Source organism: Acyrthosiphon pisum, chromosome A3, assembly GCF_005508785.2.
Source record: "Acyrthosiphon pisum isolate AL4f chromosome A3, pea_aphid_22Mar2018_4r6ur, whole genome shotgun sequence".
Taxonomy (NCBI): Eukaryota; Metazoa; Arthropoda; class Insecta; order Hemiptera; family Aphididae; genus Acyrthosiphon; species Acyrthosiphon pisum.
The window spans coordinates 10475533-10489571 of record NC_042496.1 but is presented as its reverse complement, the minus strand read 5'-3'; the positions used below and the strand labels follow the sequence as shown (position 1 = coordinate 10489571).

At 31.3% G+C, this 14039-nt stretch overlaps 1 protein-coding gene across 1 annotated transcript; it reads left to right on the top strand.

The window, feature by feature from the left end:
- Positions 1 to 6692: 6692 nt before the first annotated feature.
- Positions 6693 to 10859, top strand: LOC100575193 (basic helix-loop-helix neural transcription factor TAP). The gene is made up of 3 exons (XM_003243320.4): positions 6693 to 8634; positions 8748 to 9038; positions 9731 to 10859. Exons 1-3 carry the CDS (start codon positions 8428 to 8430, stop codon positions 10169 to 10171), a joined length of 939 nt encoding a protein of 312 aa, XP_003243368.1. The 5' UTR covers positions 6693 to 8427; the 3' UTR covers positions 10172 to 10859.
- The last annotated feature ends 3180 nt before the right edge of the window (positions 10860 to 14039 follow it).

The following is a 14039-nucleotide window of genomic DNA, read 5'->3' as shown; positions in this document are numbered from 1 at the left end:
TCCTAAACATAAGATTTGCTTACCTCCAAACTGTGTTCAACGGCCAGTAATGCTAATATTTTTTTTTTTAAACTTGAGATGTGGTATAATTATACCTACGGTATTTTCTTTAATTCCGTCCTCTTTTTAACAACGTAATAAATTATTCTCATTATCATCAGCAAAATATTTCGTTTTACTAACACACAAAACGAAAGATTTTTCACAGTCTACTGTTGTTATTTGCGCGTTGGACTTCAGTAAATTGTAGGTAGGTACACGTAAGCACTAAGCATAAAAATAATCATGCGAGAAAAACATTTGTCCATATTTGCGACGTGTTTGACATACAAAAAAAAAAACCAAATCAAATAAAACAACACTATCTATAACCCAAATGAATTCCTATAAAATATATTATTTTACGGCAACTGCAGTCGAAAAACAACGCACGCGTGTATCATATTATATAGGTATCGCCCGTGATAATATTAAATTATTGTACTATATTGTTGTACTGTCGTGAAACACGGTGAGTCACGGCTGCCAGTTTTGATTAGCGTCGGGGTGGCCGCGGCTCGCGCAGCTGCTCCGATTTTTGGTTTTTAAATCGCATTATTGGCACATTTATGTGTATGTGTGTGTGTGTGTGTGTGTGTGTGTGTGTGTGTGTGTGTGTGTGTGTGTGTGTGAGCGTACAATGTGTAGGCGCTGAGTTCTTCACAAAAGAAAAATGTGACGTCAAAATAGGGTTTTTATTTAATTTTTTTTCTGTTGTTCACCTAATTTTTTATCCATTATAGCAACAAAAACAAACAGTAGCCCGTACTAGGTAGTAGGCTATACAGCATCTACGGCCATCGGTATAGTAACCGCCGTCGTCGTCGCGGTGTTATGAGGTCAGAATAATCATAACAAAGGAGGATGATCGCAATTTTATTATGCATAATCCTCTTTGATAAACTGTATTGTGCGGTTAACGCGTATATATTATACTCGTGTTTGCGTTTGAAACGTTCGCCGTGCATAATTATTATACTCGATGGTTAGATATGATGATAAAAAAAAAAAAAATTGAAAAGTATTAGGTTATGTAGTTATATATGCACTATTAGACATTATTGACTATTCAGATTTATCAATATTTAATGCCCACACCGTCTTTGTCAGATTTAGGAACATTCGTCGTTCGCATTGGCATTGTGGATGTTTCGCAAAGTTTTTAAAATATTATTTTCTGTAAGTATAATACAACATCGTGGAGACTGGTGTGATGAGCATCTGTTTGAATGACTGAATATAAACTTCCAACTCTTTTGTGTACAACGATTTCAAATATTATCTTGGACCTTTTTGCCACCTGCGATATTTCATTGTTCATATAGTTATCAATCTTATCTGTCATTCTCTAGGCCATGCTAAAAAACCGTTCTAGTCGAACCATGCAGCTATACTGTCCACGAAAAACCATTAATGTATAGTGTTTATAAAAGTTCATTCAAACAGATTGTTATCGTGCTTCGAAATGTAAGTAGGTAATCTGAATGTTGAGGTATGTATGACTTGTTCCGAAATAATGCTTTTCATAGTATTTACTTCCAAAATGTGCTTTTGAATTATCTGAAAATAGTTAGCCCTAAATAAATTTATTTTTAATTTTAATAATAACATCTGAAATACTTTTCAGTGAGCATTTTATAAACTTATGTAAAAAAATTGTCTTAAAACCTTTTTTAACCTGTTAAAAAAATTTGATACTGCCAATATCTTACAATATTTATCTTAACAACATATTTTGTATATTATGTAAGATATAACGTAATATTGAACTTTTATGTAGTTTGGCTTTCGAAGTTTCGCAAGTATCAGTAATTAAAGTTATTTTTTTTATACATATAAACAGAAAAATTTTAATTTGAATACTTAATAATATTAGAAATTAGAATTCTAGATGTAATATTATATAATGCTAATTTTGAGTTAGTGACTTTAACCTTACGACTTACATGTAGGTACGGCGTATACACACTGCAATGTGAAGTAACTTTTTGGATATTTGTATTCTGATTTCACAGGTGGTATAACATTTTTTGAGAGACTTAGCGTTTTCTGTACTTAAGATTTTAAATAACATACTTTTGTTTCAGTCTTAACTGGTCGATTGTTGAACTCCAGTGCAAACTCATTATACTTACAAAGGATTCAGACTTCTAGGATAGGTTTTATTTTTGCTTTTTGAAGAAACTACATATATGATATAATACAAGAAATTAATAATAATAATAATAATAATAATAGCCGAAATCAGTATATAATTCATATCCGGTGCAATGGGTTTCGAAGTCACAGCCGAATGGCTTTTCGAGGGCGTCGGCGTCGGAGCTATTACCGTATATTATTGTACGGACTAGAAATCAGAGTTGTGTCGCGGGGTAGGATTTGACAGGTGCTGTTAGGTTCAACGGTCTGGAACGCCCTTTTTCAACTTTTTTTTATTATTATTATTATTATTATTATTCGTATGTGTTCAGCACATACACATAACGCACGTATAATATAATATACAGTCGACTCGAATATGCGATAAAAGCTTAGGACGGCAATTTCAAGCGCGGCTTTTGTTCGCTTCCGAATCCATCATTCCGCAAACGACCCGCATAATATCGCGTCGGGAAACAACAACTGTTCTTATACACAATAATAAAATCGGCGGAAAAAAGCGCTATTCTTTATGAGTTTAGTGTACTTATACCAAAACAAATAAGATGTAACAATAATATAACTTAAACGAAAATGGATTAATATAATAACTGAATAACATGGCTAACCGAGATTTCGTGAAAATATTAATGAATTTATACAATTAATATTTAAGACCGACGTTTGCTTGATGTGGTTTCGAAAAGTTTCGATAGGTATATACTACTATATAGTCGCAAAAACGTTTGTTTACAGCGTAGTGTGGAACCTATACGTCATTATTATTTCTTGTTGTTATTTCAAATCCCCCCCCACGACTGTGGTTATAAATGCGTAATACCCGAGAGAATATTGTTCACTACCATCGCTCACGAAACGCGGTAGACTTCTGTTGTAAATTGTAATATACGGCGGCCGAGACATTTGAATCTAATAAGCATAATAACCAATAAGTATGCCCGGCCGCAACGAACATTATAATTTATATATTGTAATCGTTTGTCGTGAAACGGGAGAAATCTCAGTAAAGCATTCGAGCTGAAGAATCAAATTAAAAACTTACGTTTTTAAATGGAATTAAGACTTAAATAAATTATAAATTTGTAAAAGGCGTGCTAGCCAGGAAAAAAAATCGTAAATGTCGTATACATTAATTCATTCGTTCGCCGCAATTGTAGCTACGGTTTTTCAGCATGGTTACTAAAATGCGTCTGATATATATTATTCGACTTAAAACTTTAAAATATATTCCATAAGCTGCAGCACAATATATAGGTACCAAATATAAATATATTAAATTACACGGTGCCGGTGGTGCATACCTACTAAGGTACCTACACATTTTATTATGTACTATAAGCTTACAAAATAATATTATAATATTACGGGGACCTACATAACAATGATTATTATTATTTAAAAAATATTTAAATATGTATTCGTAAGTATAATATATTCATTTCCAATTAGTTTTGCTGAATTTTTTTTATTTTTTCGTTCAAACCAATATCGTACTAGGTATCAACAACATAATATATTACCTGTTCAACAATATTATACCCTTCGCGGTTATTAAATATCAACATTTAACGATTACTTCTCTTCGTGAGTATAATTTTGCGCCACTGCGCTGTAATAATAATATACGTAGTATTAGGTACGAAATGTAATACGTATAAAGTTATGGAAAACTAATTTGACTATTAATTCTCATGGGAACTGTAAAATAAACAACCGGAAAATGATTAACTATAAATATGGATGTATTACGGATGTATTACGTATGTCAAAATAATGATAGGTGCGACTCATATACGTATATCGGTAATTAAATTAGTTGCCGTTCTATGTGATTTTTTAAGTTTGTTTGGATCTTGAAAACCCGAAAGTAAAATGTAAATAATTGATTACCCTTTTTTCAGATATCAATTTTATTTGATTCAAACTTAGGGTATTTCTATGTTTGTCCATTATTATATGTCTTTTTTTCAGTAATATAGAAACAATTTAATCGTCTTACTAATAATTTTATTGTCTTCCATAAACCACAATGATTTAATTAAATTATAAAATAAATACAACCCCTATTTACATCAAAACAATTAAGCTATATTCATTATAGTTAATCTACAGAACTTGAGCCTTTTGAAATTATTTTTCATATTTAATAAAAATAAAAGTACATTGCTTAGTTTACACAGGGTTTGCAAAATAATAATAATAAAAAAAATCCTCGAGCTAGTTGGTTGTGCATTGTACATTTGTACATATTTTATACTCATCCTTTTTAGGGCAATTATGTATGTTCACATTAAAAAGTCCGTTGGTTCTACACAAGATGAAGACTGTTATTTCACTTTATGAAATTAAAACGCAAATAAACCGAATTATAGAAATACATAAGCTGATATAATATTAACTATATATCAAATATGTATTTACATTTCTTGATAGGTAAGTAAATGCGAAGCTTATTTTTGCAGGATTAATATTTTTTTTATAAATATTAATCAGCATAGAATAATTAAGTATATGCCAGCCTGTTAAAAAAAAACATTTAACTATGTATAATACACCCATAAAATATTTTAATTGGAATACTATTCAACATAAAATGTTCTTTTAATCAATCAATAATAACCATAATATTATTTGTATCTATTAAATTTATTTTTTCTGAGTAAAATCGTTATTATTAAGCTTAAATTATAAGCATTATGTAAATAATTATTTTATCTACATTTGTAAGATAGGATAGGTTATGTTTAATAACTACCGACATGATTGTTTGTTGTTTTTTTTTCCAAAGTTATTAATTATATAACTAATTATAATATAGCTTGTACCCTATTATCATCATTCATCACTTAAGAGTTTGAACAAATAGGAACTTCTACGCGAATTTCAATTAAAATAGAAACTGATTAATAATGTAATATATGCATGAATAAATTAATAAATATAATGACTTTGTCAACACGAAATTTGTGGTGTTCAAATACATTGATAATTAATAAAAGCTAACTATATATATGAATATTTCAGAAAAAAAAAATACGGCTTACGTCCCAGACAGCAATTTTTTGCTTAATAATATTATTATAACATTTTAATCACGAATAATATAAGTATAACGTTATTATAACACTATTATAATATTATTGTTACAAAATGCTGTCTGGGGTATATTTCAGACTGGAGTAACTATATGATATAAACATTATAAACTAATAAATTATAACACTATACATTTGTTGCAATATTCAATAAAAAAAAAAAAAAACATTAAATTCTGCAGAACTTTATTATTTTATAATGCAAGTATAATAATTTTGTCCACATCATAAGAACATGTATAAAAACGTTTTCTATGAAATTAAAAAACGAGTGTACATTTGTATATTTGTATTTGCGAAATAATACTATTACTATTTTTATTTTTCTATCGCCTGTCTTTTAAACGATAATTTAATGAACAAACTACCGACTATTAAAATATATTAATACGTATTATAGTAAAGAACAGAACCTTTGCGGCCAAGTCATATATTTTGATTTGACCGATAAGTAAATAAACGATAATCCGACTTGTAATACCTTGTTGACGCACTAATGGTTGGCCGGGTGCATGCATTTAATACATACACACACACACACACACACACACATATATATATGCATTTACTACATATATGTATATGCATATATATATATATACATATATAATATGAATACATTGTCGCAGAATACACGTTTTAAAATGAACAAAAAAAATATATAAAGTATATACATCAAAAGAGGGAGAGTGATCTTTGAAATGAAAAACCCCCGAAGGGTCCAGTTAATAATTTACCAACCCTTTTCTTTTCAATGGAACCCGTTTTGTTCCGGTTGTTTGTGAAGCCCCAAAACCTATACACGTATAATACACAATACGAATGCAAAAAGTTTTTTTTTGTTTTATTATTATTATTATTATTTTTATTTTTTTTCTACCCTCACCCGTTCCATACTCGACGCGGTGGTGCAAATCGGTAATTCGGCCGAAACTTTTGATACTCTATTACCACAAATAGGATCACTGTACTGCAGGGTCTAACGTGTGTTAAGCCAATAAATTATAATACTTTATTATACTCGAATAAAAAAATATATTACCTATATATATGTAACAGCCTAACAGTATAAACGGTAAAACGTAACATCGGTTAGATAATGGTGTGATGTACGTCTGTTGAGTCAAAAATCGTTTATCGTATAATAGTATAAGACAATTTTAAAATATCCAAACACTATAGCATGTACAAATATTTGAGCATACTTATCTAGGCTAAAAACAATATTAACTAAAGCAAAGAAAATATTTTTACAAGTTATTTATATAAATATAATAAGTAGTAACACATTTCTGTTAAGTGCGGTTTATTATACAAACATAACTACTAAGAAATTAACCATCATATTTTCGCTTTATTAGATACGTTTGAAATATTTATTTTTTGGAGCATATTATCAATAACTGATTGAATGGAAACCATATTGTTAAGATACCGTGATAAAAGATGTCTTTTGTTTTCATATTTACTTTTCAGTTCATTAGTATAATAAGTGTTCGTAATTTTAACAATATCGTAGAAAACAGAAGCCGCCAGGGAAGTGATCCTGAAAACTACAAACAGCGCAGTATTATCATTATTCATTTGCCATTGGTAATTATTTATTTTTGTTACCTGAATAAATACTGAAATACTCCATTGAAACAGTTTCTTTACACGACCACATCCTGGAAGGACGGCATATTATGTTCATATAACGGTAATTTTAGACGGATGAGTGTTTTTTTTTCACATCGTAACAATGCCATTCGAGGTAAGTTCACATGGTACAAATAACATATTTCATTGAAAGTATTGTAAGCGTAGTAATGTACGTCACATTTATCATTGCGGGTGAGTAACATGACGTTATGTTATAATTGCATTGGGCATTGATGTGTTGGATATGGAACCATAACATTATATTATTAAGCACCTACATATTTGCAAATAATTTTGCCCGGTGCAATCGCGGTTGTGCTAGTTTGATGAATTTAATCATTCGAACACAACAGTCTACTTTGAAACGTAAGTAAATATGTTTGAAAACCTAAGCCCACCTGTCAAGAATATGCCTAGCATAACCTTAACTATGCATAGGTACCAATAGCGCTATTCGAGTGTAATGTGGTCAAAGGTAACGAACGTGGTTATAAATTGTATTCCGCAAATATGGTCCACGGGTCACGTCTTGTATCTACGACACGGAATTTTTTTCTGGATCACTGACGCCGCTAGGATTCACGACACAAATATAGTTTTTGGTGAAAAAAAAACGTCATCCGGAACGCTTTAATAACAGGCATCGTGTAACACGGCCCGTAGAGCTTAAAAACAATAAGTACATTAATAGTATGGTAGTAATTAACATCATATTTGCGTGTGCCCGTCCTCATTTAAATTTATGCCCTAATGGACATCGTCATGGCTTCCCGAGCAACACAATTGAATGCGTTTATCAGTGACTTCTACGTCTACGTTCAAAATTACACAGGTTAAACTGTTGTGCACACATTACACCCATATAGTTGGCGTATCTTCGTTTTATTGTCGGTACCTAAAATATGTATTATGTATAGACGGCCCAGCTGGTTGGAAATATTCGTTACGAAAATAATATAATATGGTACTCTTTACCCCGTTACATAATATTATGCTATAATTTGATTTACGGGCGCCTTGCCCCGAGTTCACAATGCTCTACTCCACTTATTGCTATTTATTTAATATACAGAGCGCGCCAATAATAATCATTTACAATTCGTTACAGACTAAATCACTATCATTTGATTTATCGATTACGCTTCCACGTAAAAAAAAGAGTACGTACCTTATAAAAAACATGTGTTAACCCTTTCCGATATTCTTCGGAAAGTGTCAGTGCCGCGTATAAATCTGCCAAAAAGTGGTTTATGTGTCGAAACGAATTTCCGAAAAAAAAGTCAGTATAAAATTCGCGATTTACAAATAAAAGCATCACCGACCTGAAAACGGTCTCTGCAAATATACCCCCACCCTTGACGCGACGGCGATGATGAGGGTGTTGCACTTGTCCAATAGTAAAACGGCTGGTCCGCCCACCCCCGACCGGGTGCCCGTGAGGGTGCGATGATCGAACGCTCCGTGTTTGTGTATAACCAGTCTCTTGGTGACCATGGATCCGAAGAGTTTGTACGGTCTTGACGGTTCCGATTCAGGATTTGAAATGAGCTTTGACTCGGAAAATGAAGCTACGTTTTCGTTGGACGATACTATGGGCTCCGAGGATTTCGCTTCGTCTGTGAGTTTAGCCGACGACGATCTACAAGTAAAACCGAAAAAACGCCGGCAAAGAAGAACGAGAGAACGAAGTCCAATGCAGGTAAGATAATGTAGTCAAAATGGCAAGAAGAAATATAACTAATTAAGGGGGTCTGAATGAAAAAAAAAATATATTAAAAAATATTTACGTGATTTAAATTTGTTTTTGTTCAGCTGATTAAAATAAGAAAACACCGACGCATGAAGGCAAACGACAGGGAACGAAATCGGATGCATATGTTAAACGAAGCTTTGGACAGACTTCGATGTGTTTTGCCAACATACCCAGATGATGCGAAATTAACAAAAATCGAAACTCTCAGGTTCGCGCACAACTACATTTGGGCACTATCACATACACTACAAGTCGTCGAGACTACCGAACAATCTCCAATAGACCAAGATCAACCCCTAATGCTTACCATGGGTGACGTGACGGTCAGCATAAGCCAACAAGGCAACAAAGTGAGTAAAATATTATTTTTATTTTTAGTTTTTACATATTATTCCAAAAAAACAAACTAGAAAATTATAATTATTTTTAATGAAATACAGTAGATATTTTTATCAAGTATAAGTTTTACAGTTATACGGAATTGTTTATATTATATCATTTCAATAAAGTAGAAATTGGTTTTCTGTTTAATAAATCAGAAATAGATTTATAATACTTTTTCAATTAATAATTAATATTAAAAAAAAAAAATATTGTTTATTTTTTTAAAAAATATTTTCTATGTTTAGTTAAAAATATTTTAAGATTGCCACCAACAGAGTTGTTATAAATTCTTATAATGCTTACATTTCTGAGAAATGTACGTCATTTTTAAAAATAAAAACTAAATACTTTTATTTGATCAGTGAAAATTGTCACCATTATATTATAAAAATCATTACTAAAAAATTACGAGCTGTAAAAATTACAAATTTCACAATATAAAAAAATATTTGAACACTTGTGGAATTTGTTATCATGGGAATAGGGGACAGAAATATACTCGGAAATAAACAAATACAAAAAATTTAGAAAAATTCTTTTCACTTATTATATGTTTAATAAAAAATGGTATTAGTTACATTCCACACATCTATTCGCAGTTAATTGTTATCATAATTTATTAGACACTCTCATAAATAACAACATTTAAAATTTTCAGATCACCTCTTCTACGGGAACCTGTGCTTTGGCACAACAGAAGAAACCGTGCTCGCCGATCGCCGAGCCACTGGCAACTTCGACGCCTATAAAGGAGTCGTCCAAGCCGCACCAACACCTAGCGACGAGCCACTCTCTCAATGATTCTGGTTACTTCGAACCACAACGTCTCGACCACCTCCTTGGTATAACCAGCGAGCATACCGGACATGACCACATTTACCACCCTGACAGGTGGCTTCAGAAACCTGGTGACACTCAGCACCATCACCATCACCAGCCGCCACCGCCAACCGACAAGACGTGGCCCGAAACGGCATACTGCAATGAATACCAACCTACTTGGCCGCTACAGACCACGTGGCACAATCACGGACCACTGACGTATCCATCATCGGCTATAGACCAGAGGTGTCATGAACCGATGATGTTCTACTCTTGAGATCGGTGAGAAAAAAACAGTGCTTCCGCACTAATACCAGGAGAATTGAACGCCACCCGACTATCGGTTTCTGATCGTCACCATTGCTCACTTATTCTACGATCGCTCGGTGCTTTTATCGTTGGCCTTCCTAGGTGACACGAAAACGCGTGCTAGCTAGCTATGATTGTAATAATTATCGGGTCTTATTGTATGATGTCCGTTATGTTTATATATATTATATTATTTTACTTTAGTTCGCGAACACTCGTCACCGAGGCGAACGATAACCAATATTATATTTTTGTACCTATATATTATTATTATGTAATGAATAAAACAAAATGTACGCATTATATTATTATAACAGTTGTATATGTATTGCATTTGTCTTCCGATGAATGATGACCGGTTCAATTCTACGGAATAATTACGTGACACCGCCCAGCAGAGCACCTACACCCATGCCTGGTCGGCCTGGTATTGTCGCGTGGCTATAGGGTGAGTACAACGGTGGTGGTTAGAGGTGACTGTTTTGTTCCGGTGTAACGCCTCCACGAAAACTTGTAATCCGCCGTCGTAAGCCGATTATCCGGCACAACACGGACCGACCAGTCACCCGTGCTCGGTGCACCCCCCATCGACAATTGGGTTCCTGCTGTCCCGTAAATATTTTGCGAACCCCGACAGAGTACAACCAGTTCTATACGACTGAATTAAAAATAACACTACCAACCGGTTGAAAATATATTTTTAAAATTTTGAAGTTAATATAAATATATAATTTTTTTTTTTTTATAAAGTAGTGAAAAGGTAAAGAGGTACGTAATTTTTAATTCTCCAAAATATTGGTTTGAAAATCCTTGAATTAGGATCGGGTCATCACCATAGTATAGTAAATGGTTGATATATAGTGTCGTCGCTAATACGGTCGACTCTCGGTAACTCGAACCTTGATAACTCGAAATTCTCGACATCTCAAATAAATAAAATTCACCTTCAAATAACAATAATACATTGAGATATTGATAACTCGAAATTTTAATAGGTCGAATTTTGTTTTCCCTTAAGCTTCGAGTTACCGAGAGTCGACTGTATCTCTAATCACAAGCGAAACTAGAAAATTGTATTAGGACAGGCCAAATGATAAATATGAAAAAAAAATACAAAATACAAAATAAGTTATAAATTTTAATAAGTCTGTATTTTATCCTGTCAGTACATTAGGTCAGGCCATGGCCTGACCCATAATTTCGCCTATGTTTATCATCACTGGTAGCTGTCCACAGAAGACGTAACTACTTATCGTAGGATATAGCCTATATGAGTACTATTATTTTCGTGGACCGGCTGCCAAAGACACGGCAGGTGACGCTGGGTGCACGCGGCTTTAATATAAACCAACAATATACTATTACGCAATATAGGTACATACGTAAATACGTATAGTATACACATAATTTGACGAGAAATAGGTAATGTCGAATATTGTGCAACATTTCAGGATTGTGCAGTGGAGGTGTACTTATTTTTTTTTGTCCAAACAACATGATGTGCACACTGCACTAAACATCGTGCAAAATATATAAATGTTATTGTCTTATGCACTTGAATTGTCCCCACAAACGTGATGTAGGTAGTCCTTATACAGATGTACGTATTTATGTTTGTATACATCTATATTTATTATTAGTATGTTATGTACTTATGTGTGAAAGAGTGTAGAACACCACCGGTTCAGATTCCAAATCCTATACCCAAATTCTATGTATATTAATTAATAATGTATCATATTATGTACCTAACGAGATTTATTCATCTATATTTTTGTGAGTAATTTCAATGATTTTTTTACAATTTTAATATATTCATCAATCGTTTTTTTTTTAATTTAAGCGGATTTGTTTCACATTATATTTTTTTATAAGTTTCGTTTTTCTCCATAATACTATACTATACTTGTATTATTCTTATCATGAGAACAATTATAAATTATAAAATAAGCATAATAGTAGGTACAACCTATATTTAAAGACATTTGAACTTGTAATTCAAAATCTAAGACAACGATAGCACATCTATATAATATTAACAATACATCATTTAAGATTCGCATTTTGTGAAGAGGAAATAATATTTTGCACAATACCTACTGATGTATATTAAATTTAATGGTAAATTAAAAGATGTTTATCACTAGAAACTTACCTGGCAAAATGTAATAATATTAGTAAGTTAATTAATATCAAAGACTGCAGATAAGTTGATACTTTTACACGTGTTAAATAAAAATAATAAATTAAGTTAAAGCAAATAGTTAATTCAATGTTTCGAAGACTTCGGTTAAACTAATCTTGAAAGATGTATTTAAATAATAACCTATTTTCAATCCAAATAAATTTTTCTTATTTGATAGAGGAAAAAAAATGTAATTAGATAGGTACCTATATTTATATGCATAACGTTACTTTTAAAATGCATTACCGTAATATTTATCTACTTATGTAACTTGGTAAAATTAAAGTGTGTTGATTCATCATTGATAAGACAATTAAGATTCGCAATAAAATATAGCTGAATTAAAAAATATAATATACTTAATTGTACGGTGATAATATTTTTTGCACAAAAATACATCGAAATCCAACTATCTAAACATTAGTAATATTACCTAGGTGTGTTATTTTGTAATTTAACCATGCGTAGGAAGTTTGAAATTAATTAAGTATAAATTCAATTCGTTATTTGTAAAAATAAATAATAGTTACTTAAATGTTAAAACGCTTTACATATTCTACACTGGATAAATAAATCAAAAACAAGTAAGTCACATATTTTTTCTGTTCTTTTTTTTTTTAATGCCTCAACTTAACATAATATTACTGTGTTTATTATCATTGTACAAAATCAGCTCAACAGTGAAGTAAAAAATTTTTTTTAATACCTTATTAACTTTGAATATAATATAAATAGTACATATCTATAGATGTATCCCATTACAAATGTATTTCGTAACTACTTAATTTAAGGCCGTAACTGAAAAAAATTTGGAGCCCAAAATTTTTTTTAATATAATATATGGATACTGAACATATTTTATCATTTGTACGTTTGAAGTATAATAACTCTTTATGGCGTTTATGCTCGTTATTACTGCTTAAACGAAAATATAAAATTATTCTTAAGACAATATCTGGCAATAATAGGTATAATAAACAATATTCTCAGCTAAAATTGTTCTACTGGACCCACCCACAGTTAAGGTCCTGCTTCTTATTGTCTTAAAAAATATATATACAATTCCTTCATAATAACTTATGTGGAATCTTGCATTTAGTTTTCAACCTTTTTAAATTGGAAAAAAAAATTAAAATGCCTAATGTTTATAAATTACAACTCTAAAAAGCCAAAATATTTTATCATATCTATAAGATACCTACTATCATAAATATTTGGTAAAAATGTCAATTATCTACAGTTGATCTCAGACACACAAAAAATACACTCATAGTTAATCGCTTCACTCAGAATCTTAAATTAATTAAATTAAAATATATATATAAAAAAATAAACGAAAGTAACTCCGTAAGTTTAAAAGTTTCATCTAATCTGATATTCATCAACTTTTTAAATAATTATATGTATACATAAAATATGTCTAAACATTTTTAACAAACGGATGTTTGATATTAGTTTCAACAATACTTATTATTTTGTTGTGTTATATTCCACAAGATTTTATGACCGTAATATATTGTTCCAAACCAGTTTAAGATAATAAGGTCACATGCTGTTAAATATGCTATCATTTTGGAAATAAGCAGTTCCGTATCGTATTTTTCTGCTAAATTTCAAATACTTTACGAGATTACTGGTTTTGAATGCACGC

Excerpts from the sequence above, each read along its gene's own strand:
- LOC100575193 (XM_003243320.4), top strand. The coding sequence starts at position 8,428 with ATGGATCCGAAGAGTTTGTACGGTCTTGACGGTTCCGATTCAGGATTT. Across the intron at positions 8,635-8,747 it reads GAGAACGAAGTCCAATGCAG|CTGATTAAAATAAGAAAACA; the intron begins GTAAGATAATGT and ends GTTTTTGTTCAG. Across the intron at positions 9,039-9,730 it reads TAAGCCAACAAGGCAACAAA|ATCACCTCTTCTACGGGAAC; the intron begins GTGAGTAAAATA and ends TAAAATTTTCAG.